Source organism: Sinohyriopsis cumingii, chromosome 19, assembly GCF_028554795.1.
Source record: "Sinohyriopsis cumingii isolate HCF-2022 chromosome 19, ASM2855479v2, whole genome shotgun sequence".
NCBI lineage: Eukaryota > Metazoa > Mollusca > Bivalvia > Unionida > Unionidae > Sinohyriopsis > Sinohyriopsis cumingii.
In genome coordinates, this window is record NC_142979.1 from 62,683,735 (window position 1) to 62,707,051 (window position 23,317).

The window sequence follows — 23,317 nt, forward strand, 5'->3', positions numbered from 1 at the left end:
ATGCATATGTTATGTAGTTTTGTTTAAAAAAATTGCAGGCGTTACACCACAGATGTATGGACATCTGTTTTAAGACCACAAAGGGGAGTATGATAACAAATAATAACAAGGAGCACAGTTTCTACTTTTACTTTATTTTTCTGTTCATTTTCTGGACGTTAATAAGATTTTGTATCAGAATCTGCATCCTCTTCAACAAGGCCATTTTGAGACATCTTTCAGTTCTACAAGAAGCTCCTGCAAATTAAAAACCAGTTATAATGCTTCAACGTAGACATGCATTTCAGCACTGCTTACATATCTAAAGGTATAGGAAACAAATAAAATGAAACTTTCTTCACTGAACTTGTGCTTTCCTTGTATATATATATATATATATATATATATATATATATATATATATATATATATATATATATATATATATATATATATATATATATATATATATATATATATATATATATATATATATATATATATATATATATATATATATATATATATATATATATATATATCGTCTGTTTGAATATTGCTTCTATGTTAGAGATATAAATGGGTGTTTACTCGTTTTAGATTCAGTTTTAATCATAAACCTATTTACAAGTTTGGGATAATTTTCTAATTGGAGTATTGAGTCAGAGGACAGGTGACTTGTATTTCAACATAAGTCAGGTATTGTGAAATAAGTCACATGAATGCATTGCGACATAGATTCGTAATAGAGTTGTGGAGATGCTTATAAAGAGGAACACTTATTCTGATTCCAATTTCATAGTATTGTTTTTATTTGCCTACGTTTAATGTTATATTTGGGTGTAATGTGACATCCATCATTTAAATCAACTATTCTTTGGAATTACAAAATGTTCATATTACGGTCTGGACTAAAATAATACTTTGGGATTATTGTGAATTCACTGAAAGTGGTTTGGACCATACCATTGTGATACATCAGGAATCCTGACACTTCAGCACATTTAAGGATATTCAGCATATTCGAATTCATTAGGAACACTTTATTCGTTTGGATTTGTAATCAGATAAATTTTTATGATTGTTTAGGATTTAATTCGCAATATTGTACGTTCGTCTTTATTCTTCATTATATAACTTATAGAATTAAAATATTTGCTAACGTTTACAAAACTTGCTAGTTTTCCTTCATCCTATTACTTAAATTAAGATCATAGAACCATAACACTCTTAATATATTTAAACACGGATAGACATCAACTTTCATAAGAGTTGATTCGGGTAAGTGAATGGTGAAAGCCATTTTTCAAGAGTAGAATCTACATGTCCAAATAAATTAATGTCAATCAAACTCCATGTGGACACACTTGCCAATCGGACAAGTCGGATCTGACATTTTGTTGGTGTCCTAACTCAAGTTATGATTGTTCAGACAAAAGGGCAACGTTCAATAATCTAGAAACACAAATAGTATTGGATGTAAAGACAAATAAAACCATATTTTCACTAAAGAACAACTCGAACGTCTAACCTTGTATTTTTCGTCCCTCGTTCGATTTGGTAATACTTCTGAGTCTTAGATATTACCTCTTCATCTTCACTGGTCTTGGCCTTCCCATTCCTTCTGAAGTAGGTTACTGCAAGAGTTACAATTACGTCTCAAATTAAGTTACACTAGAATGGAGAAATCTAATGTTTATAGCATTCATCAATAAGTAGTATTTATCAAACACGTTCTATTAAATTTTGTCTCCAGATATTTTACACATATATAGCTGCAGTACATACGGGAACAGAAAACAATAGAGCCATTTCCATTCGTTTAAATATATGTGGCTTGTAAAATGAATAGAGACTCTAAATTATAGCATACTTATTTATCAATACCCTGCAGACTATTTCCACAAGAGTTTTCACCATTCTGCGAATGCATCCCTCGATATAATAACTACTAAAGGATAATAATAATAATAATAAAAATAATAATAATAATATCCTTTATCGATCCATGTTGAAAACATATGGTTAAAGGAGATATTGTATGTGGTTCTGCATGCAAACATATTTGCGCACGAAAACGTACCATGGTCTATTCTGAAACTTAAACATTTGATGGTAAATTCCACCTTCTATTTGAAACAAGCAAAATTCGCTGACCAGAGAAGGGACTTGTTCAAACAATAAACACAACGTTTGGGAATATACTGGGCGCTTTTGAGCATCCATAAATTGTCGGCACAATTTGTAACTCAGCTGGTCATATACCGGAAGAGTTGAAGCGAGGGGGCCTGAATTTCCCAGCCATGAAAATTACTAACCTGGAAGATTAATGGCATGAAAATGTGAAACGTCAGACTTGCAAAATGCATTCATTGAAACATAACAGACCCATTAAGATATCTGAACATGCGTGCACAGAAAACTTGAAAATGAAGATGAAAAAACGCATTGCAGGGGCAGGAAAATAACATATACTTCTCTTTATACAGCACCAAAAAAACTGATAACAGAAAATTATTAGAACAGACAATGCCCAAACTGGAAAATGACAGACAAGTACCACAACAGACAATGTATAAACAGGAAAATCACAGAAAAGTACCATAACAGACAATGCACAAACTGGAAAATGACAGACAAGTATTACCATAGAAAAACGCACACGCAAGACAAGTATCACATTGGAAAACGTATTCAAAGAAAAGGAGAGACCAATAAAACAGAAAAATGCACACTCTAGAAAATAACAAACACATGAATACTGAACAATGCACACCAGAGACTTTTGTCCTGTGCCATCCCCTCGAGCTGACTCCAGGTGTGACCCAGCTTAGCGATGTCCGCCTCAAGGTCACGTCGCCAGGTGTTTCTTGATCGGCCCCTTCTCCGCTTGCCTTGAGGGTTCCACCTCAATGCCTGTATGGTAATGTTGGTTGGCGGCTTACGTAGTGTGTGTCCTATACAACCCCACCTTCTCTTCTTGATCTCGTCCTCTAGCTGAAGCTCTGAGGTTCTTGGCCACAGGCTGATGTTGCTGATGGTATCTGGCCAGCGGATCTTGAAAATTCTTCTTAGGCAGCTGTTGATACCCTAAGATAAAGGAGAGATTAATAATTAGGAACACCAATGCGATGATGATATGATGACATAATGATGCTAACAATAATAAGGACGTTTATTCGGATGACAAAACCCAACCTCCAAACATATTGTGGTTATGTGGTGATTACAACATAAACATACTGTCACATATGCAGGAACATATGTTGGTGGCGTGATGTTTGTCACTTTGATATGAATCTAAGCGCCATCGATAAGCTAGCGCCTCATTTATTGACGCTGTCAAAATATACTGAACATGATGTTAAGTTTGATTATAATATGCCATTTCTCCTATCATCAACAATAGTTCGATCATTAACTGTATGGACTCTGTCAAGGCTTTGCCTACTCGAACCATAAGGAGATTAGTGACTAAGAGCAGTCAGTACAATATTTGCATAAATGTGTACTTATTCCCGTTATAAAAGTGTATTCTACCTAGACCTAACACTCCCCCAGGAATACTGTTTACTATATTGTCCGGGTTATCTGTTTCTTCATTAATGTAAAGTCCACCAAACTGAAAGACCAGGTAAGGATACTAGCTCGTATATTGTAGGTAAATTGTATAATGGAATATTTCTAACGTGGCTTAACAAAGACACGGCCCGTTGATGATCTGCATGTGATCGTATGGACATTCCAGTCTATTTGTGTATATGCATTTCTGTACACGTGGAGGAAAATGCCGATGTTTCCTAATATCACGCTCTTATGGAGCTATATAGACATATATATAGACATAAATACTAAAACATGCATGTTACTCTTCTTGAAATATGAAAGGAACGATAAGCGAACCGAAAATGAACAGTAACGCAAAACGAACGGTATAAACTCTGTGTTAAACAATGCAGAGTCAAATTAATAAATTCTAAAAGATAAGCTCTACATGGTCGGCCATAAACGATAAGTGATAAAAAATAGACAATGAAAACAACCAATAAAATCATTAATACAATATGAACATTTCCCTCCAATATATTGTTTATTTATCACAATTGTGCATCCATAAATGCAATTACAATTACAACAATTGTATCTTCAGTTTTGGAGGACATGTATATTTTCATGGCCTGTGCATAGATAGAGTCAAGCACATATCGAACGTGTGTTACGTGTTTAGGTTGTTACAAAACTTAACAAGAAAAAAGTGAAGACAACAAGCTTTGTAAAATTTAGCTAATAATTTATTTCTCTAGAAAAACAAGGTAAAAATGAGGAAAAGAACTTACGGTTCTACAAATGAAATCCAAAAATAATTAAAAAATTAAAAATTAGATGTGCTAGTAATAAAATGTCCTAATGAAACTGAGTTCGAATCCCGATGAAATCCAAAATGGAAGGCGATGACGTATCCTGTGGTCAGCGTCGTACTGATGTGTCAACAGTTCTTTATTGTATCATAGAACATACAATTCCAGTGTTTGAATTCTGTATAAATTTTGATAACTGTCCTTATCCTAGAATTAATTTAGATCACTAGTATTTCGAGGAAAAACAAGCTTGAAATCCAAATAAAATGAAGAAAACAATAATGAGCATAAAACTGGTCACAATATGAAACACTTTAACTTCTCAAGTGTATAGGCACTAATTCTTTCTCAAATCATCAATAATAAATCTAGCTACAACGCAAACAGATGCCCGGGTGTGGGTCAATCCTCTGGAGAAACCTAATTGATACATGTTATTTGTCATGTACCCCAAGTATAAGCTCGATTTCACTTATCAATCTTACTCTGAGAAAGAAATAAAAAAAATTTAAAAAATTGTTTGCCACAACGTTGCTGGTTCTGAATCAAGGTCAGGAACTCGGTCAGCATAAGATATAAAGTTTCTATTATTAGTTGTTTACTACTGAATTAAATTTCTTGACAATGTCAAATCCAGTAAATAAAATTACATTCCAATAACATGTAATGGAATAAAAAAAAATTAAAACTTACAAACAAACAATTAAATTAAATCCAATATAAATTAAATCAAATATACATAACACGTGTAAAAGTAAAAATAAAAATGTCGCTGAAGTTTTATACTATAGTAGCGATAGTAGAAACAATTATATGCAAAATGAAATCAAAGAATATGTTATTGATAGTTCAGGCATTTTGTGATTAACTATAACATTACGATCTCCCGACAAGTTGTATATCAAAGATTTGTGCGTAAGGAAATCGTTAATGATTAAACCATCGAGCATATTTTGTTCCGATATAAAATAATTACTGCGTATTACAGACATTACAACCTTTATTCAAAGAAGACTGCAATGCGAAGATGGAACATTTTTTATTGTAGGATATGAAATGTATGTAACATGTAACAATGATGCTTCTTGGCCTCGGTAAAATAACAAACGTCCCCACACGCAATAAAAGAACATTTTCCGCCACATGAAACGACTCAAAAGATGTCCGTATTTGATATACAAAGCAAAAGATAAGATCAGAAAAGTGAAAAATAATTCTCAATATTAATGTAAAAAAAAATGTCCCAATGCTTACATGATAAAGAGTCGCGCTTAAAATGACTGTTCTTAGTCACTGCCAATAATGATCACTTGACTAATGGGAGCAGCGGCTTGTTATCAAAATTAATGAAGTTGATCGGTTGTCCCTTTGTACCTGGGAAATGTCTTTATCTATTAACCATACAGTACATACATTGTTAACAGACCATTCCTTACTACTTCATATTAAGAAGAAAGAACAAAGAATCTACATAATACATGCAATCAACCAGTGATACCAAACATTTGCTTCCTGTAACCAAACAATACCAAACGTATTTACAAAAAAAAAATTTCCAAACTTGCTTAACTGTTCACATTTTAATCATATGTACACTTTGACTGATCAGTAACATTCAGAAGTTTTTAATTTTATCAATATTTTAGTGATTTTGAATGTCATATGATATATTCTCTTTTCAACGTTTGGAATTAATTATTGAAATGGCTAAATGTTATTTCTTTACGTTTATCATTCCGCATTATAGTTTGCTAGATCACAAACAAGAATTGCAGATTATAAATCTCTGCTTAACCAATTTTACTTTCTTTTTTTCGTCCTAACGAATTAGTACAGCTCTGCATCATGTGCTTAATCATCTAAATAGTTAGACTTAGTCCGATCGATCAATCTATGTTTATGTGTATATATCTAAAGTGAAATTCCTGAAAATCTGAAAACCGAAACCTCAGTATACCGGAAGCTCATCAAAACCCAATTTATTTTCGTCCCAAACCATACAACTGAAACTCATTTTAAACTTGGAAATATATTTTAGGCGCTAAGTTCGTAACACACGTTGGAACAGATTAATTAAGTATTGTAGTAGAGTGATCTGTGAGACAAAGACCCGGATAATGTCCCAAGGACACAGGAGGTTAAAACATTATTTGACTCGCAGCTGGAAACAGATTGGGGCTGACAATGGGTTAAATCCAAAACTTTTGCAGCATACAAAAAACCAGCTTTTAAGGCGAATTATTAAGTGATTTAAGGCAAGTCACTATCGAGGGACTATTTATCTATACATAGTAGAGCGTTGTTTGCTTGGTTTTGTAATGAAATATCCGGGCTTTATTAACAAAGCATGTTGACTGGCTTTTGTTGTTTTGCCGACAGAGACCGACAAAGCAGTATTCTAAAAGTTAGATTCACTCAGTGACATACGCTTAAGTTTTAGACCTTACACAGAGATATAAAAAAACTTAGCGGTTGCTAAGGATGAGCGTTATTCGGCTACGGTACAAGACAGGGAGTCATTAACACAGACACATTAGTTAAAAAAGATGTAAAACACTGACAACGCTCAACGCCTTCTTCAAGCGTGGTTCTTGAACTGTGATCATTGTGAATTATACGGAGCATTTAAACATTGTGGAATTTCATTCATAATTATGATTGACCTAACGTTATAAAAGTATTTAATTCCTCATGCTCCTTAAGGCATCGACTATATTTCCATGTCACAAATGAATTTATTTATGTGGCAAGATGTGATTGTCGGAAGAAACATTTATTATTCATCTAATTCTTCATTCAAAAGCATGTATTTAAAAAGCAATATCGTATTCTTACACACAGACTTGGATGTTGTTCGTCATTATATCCCCACTCCCCGCATCTCTCAAAAAAATTAGTAAACTGAAAATCTCTCCTAAGAGTTTTATGTCTAGAGGGGTTGCAGTATATATATATTTGTCTACCTGTACATAATTACATACAAAATTTCACCTCATATTGTCACTTATCTTCCTGTAATACAAGGGATAGCATTATCCGATGTGTGTCTGTGTGTATATTTGTTATACATAAACTTTATGTCCCAATTCCTAAAAAAGTACTCCGGAGTGAATATGTATCAGATGACAGATAATTACTGAGTTGAGTGTTTCTGCTACGCAAGAATGACCCTACCCATGATGGAGGTTATGGGTGTTGACGCGTGCAGGCAAGGAGTCTAGTGTCGTCACTGGCGGACCGGGATTTTCGATTCTCAGTATGGACTGAATTGCAAATTCTCTAGCCTATATGATGGTACTCTTTCTCCATAGAGTAATTTCAAGTGACTTTATCACGTGTCCTCCTGAAAATAGTGGAATACCACTTTCCGATCTGTCTGTTGTATACGTGTAACTGTCAATCCGCCTCTGTGTGTGTGTGTGTGTGTGTATCCTTTATTGGGGCGTTGCGCATAGTCCATAGGATATGGGAGTTGGTACCTGCAGTGAGGACGATTCGTGCCTTAGACCACGGGTCTGAGTTCGAATCTGGTTGGGGGACTGAAGAGTCGTTACAAACTTTCCCCCATACAACTTGATATCATATCTAGATGATGCAGCAACGACATCTGATATGGCTCCCACTGCAGCCATCTTTAAATTGTATAATGATTATTCCGCATAATTCGATAATCATATCAATAACGTGTTTTCACTAGAAGACCTATAATCATGTATAGTTTGTCCTGAATGAAAATGGTGCCGATCTGGCATCAGTTCTGGCCGCCAAGATAGCCATTTTGAAGATCTTTTTATCATTATATCTCCGAAAAGGAAAGTCATATCTACACTAGGGTTTCACCAAAAGACTTATTATGTCTTCGTAGTCTTAAATTAAAATGGTGCCCCTCGGATATTCAAAATATAACCGGCACAGCATCATCTTGAAAATCTTGTTGTCGCTACTTCTCCTGATTATATGGTCCGATCAATATAGGGGTTTCACTTAAAGACTTTTTATGATGTTTAATTATTTCTGAATGAAAATGGTGCTGTTGTTACATACAGTATAGCCGCCAAAGCAGCTAGCATTTGAATATCACTATTGCCACTCCTCCAGAACGGAAGGTTATACAGACAAGAGCTCAATTTGCTCCAGCATGAAAATGATGACGATTAGAACTCCAAAATGGCCACCATGTCTGCTGTCTTGAAAATCTAGAATTGATGGTCAAACTGACGTAGAGTTTTCACTAAAATACTATGAAAGCCAAATTATCCTACAAATGGAGTTAAGCTTATATCAAATGTTGCTGCTGTAACAGCCATCTTATTAATATTGTTATTTCTGTTTCTTCTGAGTGAATGGTCAATTGGCATGGGGTCGTCACCAAAAGCTTTCTAATGATATACACTTTGACCAAAACGAAAGTGGTGCCGATCTTACGTCCAATATTGCACCAACATAAGCTAGTTTGAAAGTGTTGTCGCTCAAGAATATCAGAGATGGTTTCAGTAATCAGCAGTTATAAAGAAGAAAATGGACTTATTTTCAGTTCCTGACAACTCTTTTTGAACTATAGAGGATTAGTTCCTACTACGAACTATTGCTTAGAAACAGCTTGATTTTGTAATCGCGCGTCCTATAATAGACCCTGCACACATACACCGACTATATAATACAGCATAGCAATTACAATGTATACAACAAATAAAACCACGTTTAATCACCAAACCTTACAAATGGCATTTATATCAATATCTAATTGGTAACATAATATGGTATTGAATGTATTGTAAGATGCATGCGTTGTGCATATGTTGGTGCAAAACCGTAAATACGGTTTCTAAAAATAGTTGAACAATTCTACATTTGAAGAAAGATCATAAATTACCATATTTTTGAAAGGTTCTGGAGTCTCTCCCAGTCTCCTGCAAAGATAGTTTAATTCACTGGCTCTGTTGCTGGGCCTTGGAAGTATGTCTTCCATGTCATCTCCTGCTGACCCTTTGGTATTTCCTTAGACTTTCTTTAGAAGGTTTAACTGTTCATGTTGACTCTTCATATTATTGTCCAGTTTCGAAAGTACACAGATCCAGAAAGCTATAAAGATTTAGGATACCATGAGTGTCAGTTTTAGAAAATCTTCGATAACAGTGCACATTGAGCTAAGAGGGAAAAATTACTATGGTAATCATTGTCTAAAGTTTATTATCAAAAATGATATCAACAATCTTAACATATGGTCCAATGCATATTATCTTCACTGTCTGTAGATGGACACATGCATACTTATTATTGACTCTCACATACTACACATTTTTGATTTGGTAATTAATCTAGATACTGTAGCAAGTCATTGACCATCACAAATATCGTTTTGACGTACAATAATGAATACAACATGCACCTCTCTACCATTTCTTTGAAATACAATTAAACATTAAAATTAACAAAATGGATTTTAAGCTCGGAATCTTAACGAATAATGACAACAAAAAATTGGCACGGGGTATGGGAGGTTGTACATATTGTAGCATCAATTAATATAAAAGCACTAATTGAACGTTTCAGTGCATAATGTATTCATATGTTGCTACACTGAATGATAAGCTTGTCTTGTGAAGCTTATCTCTCCCGTTAATAATACCTGGCAGCTCTGCTTTTTTTAATAGATTACGCATAAAATGTCATTCATTTTATTCGATATATATTGACCTATAATTTACTTTCTTGTTGGTAAAAATGTTTGTACCTAATATGATATAGTTAGCATATCGTATGTATTTTTTAAATCTTTTTTTAATATATTATTTGATAGCATTATGGCTTATTAAAATTTATGATCAGCACGTTTGAATTGTCTTTTAGTGTGCATTTTCCTTCTTTTACCTTGATACACAGCACCAGGTATACACGTATTTAAAACACAAATGATTTAGTTTCCTTTCCATTTATTTGTCTTAAATTTTACTTCGTTGTATTTCATGCATGTGCATTTCAAAACTATCTCAACCATGATATTTTACCTGCCATTTTACCTGCATTTGAAAAAATACACCAAGCATTTATAACTGTCTATTAACAGAGCACTTTGGCAGCTACGTTTCTTTGCTGCAGTTGGTACCATCTCGCAATGTGTTACAGACGCATAACAGCTTCCTTTGCTCAATCAAACAAAACTAGCCTCTCTGTCGCAATGAAAACTTTTTTTCTATAAGTCTAGATGGGAATTATAAATGAACTGATCAATGTACCTACCTTGATGGTTCCAAAGAGCAGAAGACGACGCACATTTCAGCCAGTTTCGTACTGCTGGTTCCAGAAGGGCTACACACTTCAGTTAGTAGCATTGTAAAATTTGATAAAGCATATATCATACCTCGTGTTTGTAAACATGCAAGCTGACAAATAAACTATTTCAATCAGTTATTTTGTCTCTAATTTATGTTTGGAAATAAGCTTATAACTCACCCTCAGATTTATATGTTTATTACAATATCGGTACAACATTTTAAAATGTAACATGTTATCCAAGCATAAATAACCCCGTTAGCTGTGAAAACTGGTAAACATATTGCATATACGCCTTATGAATAAATCTTACATACTTTGGAGCTTAGAGAACAATTATGTGCATATGCATCTGCAATGTCCGGGTAGGAGTAAAAATTGCAGGCTTTGTACGTTTTTCTATCAGATCCCAAAAAAATGTAAATACAAAAACTGTCAGGCTGTGCGTTGCATGATATGCATCAATGCGCTTACATTTTCCTCATCCCTTAAGATTAATGAAGGTCACAGACCTTTTTTCACATTTTACTGGCTGTGGAAAGCATCTGGATAAATACTTTACCTCTAATGCAAAAAGTAATCTCTAGGATATATAGTTCATGATTGTGTGATTTTGTGTACAGCTAATTTCTTTTACTCTGTTTATTTCTCACTTATAAACATTTCAACTGTGAGAGGTTCCTCTCAGTAGGTAAAATAGGTATTGTACACGTGAATGAGCCGGTATTAGAAGTAAAGGACTGCATATATTTCAGATGCAGTAGCTAATCAAAATAAGTACCAATGCATACCGATGCTAGCAAGTCATCCTATCTGATTGTCACTCCAGTTGTCACAGGATGAGGCCGGGTCGGGGCTGGATTAGGGAAGACACCAAAAGCAACTGCGTTTACAAGATGTTTATTTATAAACGCAATTTAAATATTAATCTGACACCATTATAAACAAAAAGATAAGGAAAATTATAAAGTTCCTAACATAGAACAATCAACAATTAACTCGGCGAGAAAAAACTCAAAACATGAATTTAACAAATGGAATTTCAAAACAAACGTGAATTCCTATCACCGATCAACAAAATAAAAGTGACCTACACCCCAATATAAAGAGTCTTGAATGTATCGTTCAAATAACTATTGTGAAAAGCAGGTAAATTTGAACGTATCGTTCAAACAACGATTTTGAAAAGCAGTGCAAATTATGAACCTATCGATCGTTCACATAACGATATAGCAATAGGAATGAATGAAATTACGAACCTATCGATCGTTCACGTAACGATATAGCAATAGGAATGAATGAAATTATGAACCAATCGATCGTTCACATAACGATAGGAATAAATGAAATTATGAACCTATCGATCGTTCACATAACGATATAGCAATAGGAATGAATGAAATTATGAACCTATCGATGGTTCACATAACGATATTGCAATAGGAATGAATGAAATTATGAACCTATCGATCGTTCACATAACGATATAGCCAGAGCCGGCGCCAGACCCGGCCAGACTATCTGGCGCCCTAGGCAAGGTTAGATTCTGGCGCCCCCACCCACCCACCCCCGGAAAATATCACTTTCAAAATTTATAAACAATAAATTTTTAACTTTTAAAAACAATGCGCCCTCTGAAATCAGCGCCCTAGGCGGCTGCCTAGTTTGCCTATATGGTAACGCCGGCCCTGGATATAGCAACAGGAATGAATGAAATTATGAACCTATCTATCGTTCACATAACGATATAACAATAGGAATGAACGAAATTATGAAACGCAATTGTGGAAATAACATGGAATACTACAACTATCGTGGCGCCCATTTGACGACCAAGATGTAACTCCGGTTCCACGCGCTCTAGTCAATGGCCAGAGAAGCACCCACGCATGGTCCGTTCCTCTCAGTCTGTAGAAGGATCCCTCGAGAGCCCTCACATCACAGACCCGATGGTCGCGAAGCCCTGGTCCCTCGCATCGAGGAAACCAGTCCACTCTTCCGATCCAACGTCACCAAAACACAGCGTATACGTCACACGAAACCCCACAGAATTCTGTGACTCCACATCAAACGATGTATAAGGCATGGCAGGCATGTATAAGGCAGTTCTACAGCTGGTGACTCCACATCAAACCATATACAAGGCATGACATAAGGCAGCTAAAATTATAACAACTAAACCGCGTAGTACATATGACACGGTTAAGTAAGTCTGCATTGATACATGTTGCGCATGTGCGTACATGAATTAGTTACCCATTACACTAATCGTTCAATGCATATAGCGTATAACTAAATATCAATGTGTTTGTTCAGTTACAACAAATAGCTAACTCGAACCAGACTAAAGAATTTCTAGTATGGCGTTGTATAACCTAGGTATTGACTCAGTATAATTTACAATAAATATGTTTCCTGCTCGTTAGCTACTGCATTCAATGAATATGTTTGCAGATACAAGTCTTTTTGAAACATTAAGGTTCTAAAACATCTAATGTATGAAAACAATTCTGTCATATAAACGAATAGTGATAAAGAAAATTTCATTACGTCTACAGCTGGAGATTTGCTTCTGTAAAGAGGTTGTTGTTGTTGTTGTGGGGTTTAACGCCATTATTCAGCACACGATAGGCTGTACATGGCGGCCAGTATTAATGGTGGAGGAAGAACCCAGAAAAGCCCGGAAAGAACCACCGACCCACGAGAAGCTACTGGCAAGCTTTCTCACATATCCACATTAGCCCAATCCGAGACTCGAACCCACGCAGACAGAGGTGAGATGGCAGTGATCCGTAACGGAGAGCGCTTTAGACCACTCGGTCACTCGGGGCCCCTCTGTAAAGAGGTAAGCTTCCTGACAAGACTCGGCGTAATGTGATTTGGTTGTAGAGAATTTGCTCGATATGTACACTAGCTGTGACAGATATGCGCTAGGTACGTAGGTTTCCCCGCTTCGGGCAATTTGCACGTGCAGGGGTCTGAGTTTCGCTCAGGATTTCGAAATAACTAAGCCGAAAAAATATACCACCCTCGGGTGACGCTGTACGCGGCAACGAAACCCGAGTACATTTTTGACAACATATACACATTGATATAACTCGTACACAATTTCGTGACACCAGCCGTACCGGCAGTCTTTGATTTCCGATCGATACAATATGACTTCTAGGGTAGACAATAATAATATGAGTTAATGAAGCTGAGTTTCTAACAACGATTTGAAAAGGAAAAAACAAAACCTCTCTCTCTCTCTCTCCCTTGCTCTCAATACAAATAAAACTAGTATGCTTAAACATATTTAGAAGAAAAAAAATATTTAATTTAACATATTTGAAGTCCCAATCTCTAACTACAGCACTGAGTCATTCAATAATAAAAATGTCGGCGTATCAAAGGCTTCTTTTCAATAGCTTTACAAGCGAAAAGTCTCTGTGCAAACAGGGAGTTTTGACTATACACTCACGTAGGAAAATTACACAGATTTGGTACAGTGACTTTGTATGTATTTTTAAACGCAGTTTTATGTACGCCTTTCATGCAACGTGTCGGGGATTTATTTGCTTGTACTGAACATGAAAATCATGATTGTAGCTTGAGTTTCCCATCCCTTTCTGACTCAGATGTGGGTAGCGTTATACGCAGAAGGCAAGTACTTAGCATTTGCCGTTGTTGTTGTTGTAGGGTTTAACGCCATTTTCCAGCACACGATAGGCTATACATGGCGGCCAGTATTAATGGTGGAGGAAGAACCCGGGAAAACCCCGGAAAGAACCACCGACCCACGAGAAGCTACTGGCAGGCTTTCTCACATACCAACATTAGCCGAATCCGAGACTCGAACCCATGCAGACAGAGGTGACTTGGCATTTGATATTTGGCTCTAAAGAGAAACAAGCACCAAACGTGTAGACGGGACCTTCCTACAAATCATGTTACATTATTCGGCGCTAAATGTCTACGAAGAATCAAGATTTTACCCTTTCCAACAGAGGACCGAGGAAGCGCTCGGTTGGAGGGATGTGATCTGTACGTTTGTGTGTAATTTCATGAATGTTCTCTATGTGCACCAAATGCACACACACACACACAAACACACACACAATAATAATGGGATTCCAAACCAAATTAACAAATATTCCATAATGTAGATATAATGCCAACAATGTATTATTATTGTTATTATTACTATTAGTAGGGTTATTGCTCGTTGTTTTCTCCACCGTCCCTTTAATGTAATACATTCACGTCTTTATTTCCCGTAGTGTCAATTATATCCGTAATGTACATATAGAAGCTACACCAATACTTGCATCATGAATAAATACTGAATTGGTAAACATTATTCCCATGTTACACAGTAGTAAAGTTTTAAATTCTAAGACAGGATAAAATACAAATAGTCAGCCTACATAATATAGTGGAGTTATCATTGTGTATTCGACAGGAGTCTGGGATTGCCATTTCATGTTGGAAGAATCTGGCTATTTCTTACAATTAAAGCTTGGATAATAATAATAATAATAATAATAATAATAAAGATGAGGGCTTTGTATAGCACCTAATCTTTAGAAGCTCTAAGCGCTTTACAACATTAGACAACAACTATAAGATATTTAAAAAAAACATATAATAATATTATTACTAAAACAAACACCATGAAATTAGAAGAAAAAAAAACATTATTTAAAAAAAAAAAACATGATGATAATATTTTAGGTAGGAAACATTATTAGATCTTTAAGTTTGTTCTTGCAGTCGAAATAAGTGAGGTCTGAGAGCCCTCTCGAATGTGATCACTGTCTCTTTGTGTCTAAGTTCAGTGGGCAATTCATTCCACGTTGCTGGACCTTGGTATGCAAAAGAACGCTGTCCATATGACTTTGTTTTCATAGTGGGAATAATGAGTATACAATTGTCAGAAGAGGAGCGTAAGTATCTCGCTGGTGTGTACACATGGGGGAGATCGGATAGGTATGTTGGACTGGAGTCCGACAGTGAAACGTAACACAGAGAACAAATTTTGTGTTTGATTCTGGATCGAATGGATAGCTAGTGTAGGGTACAGAGCAGCGAGGAAGTGTGCTCTGATCGTGGTACTCTAAGTATGATCCGAGCAGCTGTGTTTTGAACTTTTTGAAGTTTCTGGAGTAGATATTGAGATGAACCAGACAGAATTAAGTTACAATAATCCAGTCTTGAAAGTACTAATGAACACACAAGTGTTTTAGTGGCATCAACTGAAAGATATTTGCGAATTGAGCTGATGCGTCTCAGCTCAAGATATGCAGCCTTGCATATGTTCATGACATGTTGGTGCAATGTGAGTGTACTGTCCAGAGTAACACCCTGGTTTCGTACTGATTGTGTGAATTTAATGTTGGATAATAATGTTTATTGCTTCACACATTTCGTTTTCAATACATTTTTGTTGCTAGTTACCATAATAATTAAAAATCGGAACACTTTTGTTAGTTACAAAGCAAAGACATGATTAGACAAAATTGTGACTCACCTATGCTTTACAACCGGATGAAAGTAACAAAAAAGAGTGTGTGTGTGTCTCTGTTTGTGTGCATGATTTGGATTTTTAATGTAGCTTTAACTGTTTTTCAGTCATATCGCTGCGATGTCTGCAATGTGGCAGTTGATAGTGATGTCTAGCACGTGGGAATCATGTCGCAGATATATAGCATCATGTCCCGGTCACAGTATCCTGACACCAGGATGACCAGTCCTAACACTAACATCTTAATGCTTAGCGCCTAGCGAGGCAGCTGCAAGTACCATTTTGTATAATCTTTGGTATGGTTAGGCCGGTCTTCCAATATGAATGTAAAACATTATAATCGTGAATGAATAGAGGATGTATAAATTGTGACATAAGGTAAGAAAATGGACTTTTACATGGCCTATTAAAAAGACAGGTCGTCGCAGAAAGTGTCAGACTGAGACGTGTATTTATCTTTTCTTCGACTTTGTCTCCAGTGAAGAGACAATCGGAACAAAGTTAGTCTTTGGTGCGATTAAACCGTTGCAAAAGTACCTAACCATTTGTAATGTAATAGGTAAGACCCTAAGGTGACGGCAATAAAGATATCAGTTGTGTGGTATAACAAAAGACAAAACAAGAAGGTCAGAAGTATCTCAAGGTAAGAGATATGGGCGCTTGTAAATACAAATATAAACTGAAAATGTTCTCCTAACATGTTGTACTCAACAGTGTCAGATTTAGCGTATTTTCTGGAGGTTAGGAGAAACTTCCTAGTTGCTGTACAAAAACTTTTCACTAAGATTTTTTTTAAAGACGACCATTTTAAGTTGAATGAACCACCGAGTCAAACAAAATAAAAAATCTCTGTTCCCTTCCTAATTCAATGTATATGTCTGATAAGGGTTGTTATGCACCTTGGCTTATTAATTCCCCTATGTTAACTGTAGAAATATCACACAAATATCACACAAATATTTTCGACTTTGCAAAATTATATTTAGGATGACTAAGAGACTTAATTAATGGACTGAACTTATAACCATTTGAATCACATTTAATTAGGTCTTATTCATTGTCATGCTGTGTCTGTGTATATTTTCTGTATAGCCGTTTGTACCGGCATCGAGATTACTGCTATTATATACCGCTCCGGTGGCCTAGTGGTTAGAGCGTCCGCCTCGGAAGCGGGAGGTTGTGGGTTCGAACCCCGGCCGAGTCATACCAAAAACCTACAAAAATTGTATTAACAGCTGCCTCGCTAGACGCTCAGCATTAAGAGGTTAGTGTTAGGACTGGTCGACCTGGTAATAGGATAATGTGACTCGGTGGGACATCATGCTACATGGCTGCAGCATGATGCCCCAGTGCTAGACATCACTATAAACTGCCACACTGCAGACATCGTAGCAATATGACTCAAAAATTGTTAAAGCTACGTTAAAAATCCTAATCACACACACACACTGCTATTATATTTTGTTACTGTTGGGGATACAGTGATAATAAACGTATGCCTTATACTGAATCTCACAAAATCGTATCTTTGTAATTGCATTTGAAATAGTTTAAATTAATTTCCCTAATTTACCCATGATGCAACGTTATTTCCGGTGAGCAATCTGTATAGTAATGGCGTAGAACAAAGCTATGAATGAGCCTTGTGACCTGAAAATCTTAGTGTCTCGTGCCTCAAGACACATTTTCGTGTCAAGGCACTGAACACGCGGAAATTATGACTTTTAGTTCTTTGAATAATAATAATAATAATAATAATAATAATAATGATAACGATTCAAAAGATTTTATATGAAGTTTTAATTACTTTATTTCCTATTTCAAACACAGTTCATGTTACGACGTAACACGATGTACTTGAAAGGTCTGATAAACGGCGAATGGTAGTAACAAATACATATAATGATGATGTTACAGTTGAGTGTAATTTACTAACTCCGGAATTGCAATCATAATAATCTAATTAATCTAATTGATAGCGTAATCATCTAGAAAGGCATATAAACCTCAAAGTGTGTGGGTGTGCATCAGAGAGAGAGAGAGAGAGAGAGAGAGAGAGAGATTGAGTGCCTTTTTAACAGTGTCACCGTAAATTCATAAAATGTGGCATAATTCATCTAAGACTTAAAGTGTTAATTAGATATTTTGTACAGTGAACAGATAGATTACAGAGACAAAAATCATTGACGTCTCATTATGGAATTCATTGGACAGCACCGTTTCTTCTTCCTCAGACTAGAATTCTACAATTTTAGAGCACATGCCTCATCACACAGACCAGAAGGAAGTAGGAATGAACATGTATACAGTAAGGAACTTCAAACAATTTATTCGGAATTAAATCTGAGAAATTCAGCCTATCAAAGTAAAGTTATGACATGATGATTCCACATTGTTTAGTAAACATAGAATTTCATAATTTGTGATGATGATGACCGCAATGATCATGATGAACATGAAGATCATGATAAGAGCAACGATAATGACAAAGGAACAAAGTTTGGATTTTATCAACGTTATTGAACCATTTGTGATGATGATGACCGCAATGATCATGATGAACATGAAGATCATGATAAGAGCAACGATAATGACAAAGGAACAAAGTTTGGATTTTATCAACGTTATTGAACCATTGTTATTGATAGTAGTGTGTGTGTTTGTGTGTGTGTGTGAGAGAGAGAGAGCGTGTGTGTGTGAGTGTGTGTGACTCTGTGTAAGCGCGCGCGCGCGCGCGCGTGTGTGTGTGTGAGAGAGAGAGAGAGATCTGGATTTTTAACGTAGCTTTAACAATGTTTCAGTCATATGGCTACGATGTCTGCAGTGTGGTAGCACTGGGGCATCATGCCGCAGACATGTTAGATAATGTCCAACCCAGTCACATAATCACGACACCAGGCCGACCAGTCCTAACACTAACCTTTTAATGCTGAGCGCCTAGCGAGGCAGCTGTTAGTACCATTTTACAAGTATTTGGTTTGACTTGGCCGGGGTTCGAACCTGCGACCACCCGCATCCAAGGCGGACGCTCTAAACACTAAGCCACATAAGCATTCCTGAGTGTATTTGAATTTATTTGAGTGAATTTGAGTAAAGAGACGTGCTGCGGAACTATTCGTTCCACTGGGCCCTAGTACGCAAAAGAACGTTGTCTGTGTGTGACTTCGTTTTAACAGTGGGAACAATGTGAAAACCAAGTGTCGGAAGAGGAGCGAAAATGTCTAGATGTAACCACACAGGTGTGGTCATATAGGTAAACTGGACTGGAACCAGTCAACGAAATGTTGCATAGAGAACACATTTTGTGTTCGATTATGGCTCGGGCGGGTAGCCACTGAAGGTTACAGAGCAAGGGGAGGTGTACTCAGTTCTTCGTAAGACTGATCTGAGCAGCCGTGTTTGAACTTTTAAAGTTTTTGTAGTAGATACTGAGATAAACCAGAAAGAAGTGAATAACAATTACTCATGAGAAAATAAATACGGTCAATGCTTCTGATATAGCATTACATTTCATACCAGAGACACAAATAGACACCTGATAACCATTTCTACATAGAACAGCGAAAAGTCGCAGATGTAGTCAAGTTCTTCGATATAATTGCTAGCATGACACAATGTATCCGGAAAAATCGTCAAGTGTCTATAATACCAAGAGCACATATAAATATATGACACGAATCATGTGCTGTCAAGAATTTGCCAATCTTCTAAATATTCATTGATGTACTACAATAACTTGAATGTCATGTTTCTACATGATCAAATTTCTCATGGGTAACAGTATACACATGTATGCATCTACAGTACTTCAAGCCGTATATGTCCAATTGGCTGGTTTAATACGCGAAACGGGGTATATGCTTGATGTGTTGATCAATGCAATTTAAGAGACCCATTACCAACAATGCGGCCAATAGAAGCGACACATGCAACTGGAATGAATCTCATCAAATAAGCGTAAATGGTGCTAAACCTTCCTCGGGCGGAACTGTAAACTCTTACAGGTAATGTCGTACCCTAGTATTTCACATAGATGTTACTGCAACATTGTTATAAGGAGGGTAAAATGGAACGTGTAGATTTCTTCTCAACAATGAATTTACGAATGACTGATGTCAATCCTGGAAGAAAAGTTAGTCACGCGTACAATATGTACGATATCAACAACGCCATAACATGAACAATGCCTAGATTAGGTGTCGTTGATGCCGGAACAGATTATTATAACCGATGGCCACGTCGAGATTTGTATGGTAAACCTGCTACTAAAGGTGAGGTAATAACACACCGGCCACTCACACATACTTATGGACAGTTCAAGTCGATGTTCTATAGGACAGCGCTGCACACACACAAATGCCATTCGATCGGCATATATATATATATATATATATATATATATATATATATATATATATATATAACACAATATTTAAAGTGTTGGTATAAAGCAATTTGATATACCTATATTATTGGTGTAACAAACTGTGATCCGCAAATGACGCAATAATACACATATATAAACATTCTTGCAACTTTGTGCTGTCGATTCTAGGCCTATATGTCAATGATAAATTTCCACTCATTAATCATTAATGAAGTATTCAATTAACGATAAAAAGTATTAATAATCCCACTTTTCTAAATGAATTTAATGTGGTACACAATTTCATCGCAATCCTTTCCTTTTCGTTAACCTCCCCTCTCATGCATAAGAGATAAAATACGCAGAAATCTTGAGTGAGAGAGAAAATTAATTTGGGCTGGATGAAAAACCTTGGTACTGAACTTACATCAAGTAACCTACAAGAATATGGTTCGTCGTAACGGTATGCTTACACTTTCCTTGGAATTTCAGTGTTTCCATAATCAATGATACAAAGTTTCAATAGGCTGTCGGCACTATACGGTAAATACCTTGGTTAAGAGGCACGAGACAGGCATGCTATAATTTCTATTATGCTTTGTTGTTCTTGTAGTTGTTTCTTAAACTTATTATAATGTTCTATAATCGATTATTATTAAATAAATATGAAACTGTCACAAGGCCGCATCTCTCTCTCTCTCTCTCTCTCTCTCTCTCTATCTCTCTCTGGACCATCCTAGCAAGATACTGGCGAAAAAGGATACGGGCTAAAATCCATGAAAAGAAAAGATGAAAGTATAGGATTTTGCTTGTGTCATACCACAATATCTCTGGACCTATGAATGTTGGCAAATATATATATATATATATATATATATATATATATATATATATATATATATATATATATATATATATATATATAGGGGAATTCTGCCGGGTTGGTTTTCATTTAACGGGGTGCTGCAAAACATGGTCCGGTCCATGTGCCCGGCTGGGATATTTTGCCTGGTCCTGGTTCCCGGCAGGGAACTATTCGGCCTGGTCGGGTATTTCTGGTAGTGCAAATTTGGCCGGGCCCGGACAAGTGGATATATTACCAATCCATCCCATTAGACACACACACACACACACACACACACACACACATATAGTAATATATTTTCAAATCTTTCTTTACATGGATAATATGTGTATACGTACGAAAATTTTATCCTCCCCACGGACAACGTCAATGTTTACTCCCATCTCTTTCTAGTGGTCGTTCTTCCTCAGTTAACATACTCCAAATTCCTCGTTAGTGACCGTTCTTACCATGGAATGTAATATCCTCTGAAAGAATTTGTACCAAGGGCATTATAAGTAATTAAACTAATTTCAAAGACATTCTATTATCGGAATACCCGTTACACCTGCGAAGATGCCGAAATATTTATACACTTAAATGTCTGACAAAGGATTACGTTACTGTATCGCTTATTTCACAAGAAATACATTCGATTTAATCTGAATGATAACACGTCATTATATTATTTAAAACGTAAGATCCACCGCTGCGAGTCCTGTCAATTTCAAATGCTTTTCAGTTCACATGCTTTGTTCTATTACAGTTTCCTTAATTCCTTGCTGTAAAGTGTTTAAAAACTTACTGCTATCAGCTGAGCGCCCAGACTGATCTATGTGGCTTTAACGTGTCGTGTTTATACCTGTGTAAACTAGCATTCAGTCTGGTCAGTCTGATTTTAAAAGCAATGGGTATAATGATGTCGCACTATTTTTTATATATATTCTTACGCTACTCTATTCCATGTAAAATTGTTATAGACCAAACTTAAGGAGAAAACGTGGCATGGCTATACTGGTTTTGTTGTTGCTCTTGTCTATATCCTCCGCTTAAACTGCTGTATTTATTCTCGCGGCGGAGGGGGGTTGGATGTATTTTGATTGTTCAGTCATAAGATTCGTTGTACGTAGTGTTATATATATATATATATATATATATATATATATATATATATATATATATATATATATATATATATATATAAAGAATACAAATCATAAGGCGAATAACAGTACTTTCAAGTGCACTGGATCCAGCAAGGGATCACGTTTGTATGGCATTGATTAAGATAAATGTAATAACTGACTACGAACAGTGCAAAACTAGGATCTAACTAGCCTAAGCGCTTTTGACTCTTGATGAGTCTTTTTCAAAAGCAAATACAAAACATAGACAAGACAAACAAATAAAGCAGAAAAACCGTTGTCTTTGCAAAACCTTACATGACTATGATTTGTTGCGGATGCTGGAAGGTATTTTATATTGATCTAGAAATCTATGAGCCATAGCGACATCTGTTATTTTATGTGAATTTATGTACGCGCTAATTATATCCCGGATATGTCATTGTTATAGTAGTAATTATATGTTATGGGGTGACTAATAAGCAAATTTAGAGAACTATTGAAAAGAAAACATGTCGGCCGCAAAAAGATAATTTTATTTGTGAATGGCTGTCTTTTTCTATTCTTCTTAGTTTTAAACCGGTTGGTTTCAATTTTCTAAGGCGGCGTATCCAGTAAGATTCCTTTTCTTTCTTGGTTTCGGAACTCCATTTGTGATTTGAGCAAATGCTGAAAGTGTTGTATCCCGTGGCCACACTTTCAGTGATATAACACTTATAGCAATTGCTCACATATATATATTTATTAGTGATATGTGTGTACTAATATCAAGAAGAAGAAGAAAAATAAAAAGAAGACTATGATGATGATAACGATAACGATGATGATCACGACGACTATGATGATGAAGAAGTTCTTGTTGCAAGT

At 35.9% G+C, this 23,317-nt stretch overlaps 2 protein-coding genes across 3 annotated transcripts in view; both read right to left on the reverse strand.

The window, feature by feature from the left end:
• The window catches only part of LOC149775826 (ATP-binding cassette sub-family C member 3-like), a 34,505-nt gene extending 12,696 nt beyond the window's left edge, over nucleotides 1-21,809 (reverse strand). The window contains exon 1 of the mRNA XM_089943523.1: nucleotides 21,686-21,809. Within this exon, the coding sequence (XP_089799649.1) occupies nucleotides 21,686-21,730 (45 nt within the window). The 5' untranslated portion in view covers nucleotides 21,731-21,809. The remainder of the gene's footprint in view (nucleotides 1-21,685) is intronic.
• LOC149775827 (uncharacterized) lies at nucleotides 115-12,098 on the reverse strand. 2 transcript variants are annotated; one of them, XM_089943269.1, is made up of 6 exons: nucleotides 11,402-12,098; nucleotides 10,578-10,653; nucleotides 9,211-9,419; nucleotides 2,756-3,069; nucleotides 1,511-1,616; nucleotides 115-237 (listed from the first exon to the last, which is right to left on the reverse strand). In XM_089943269.1, exons 3-5 carry the CDS (start codon nucleotides 9,304-9,306, stop codon nucleotides 1,577-1,579), a joined length of 450 nt encoding a protein of 149 aa, XP_089799395.1. In that variant the 5' UTR covers nucleotides 9,307-9,419; nucleotides 10,578-10,653; nucleotides 11,402-12,098; the 3' UTR covers nucleotides 115-237; nucleotides 1,511-1,576. The 2 variants fall into 2 exon arrangements, with proteins under 2 accessions (XP_089799395.1, XP_089799394.1); XM_089943268.1 differs by having other exon boundaries at nucleotides 9,211-12,098.
• Nucleotides 21,810-23,317: the final 1,508 nt, after the last annotated feature.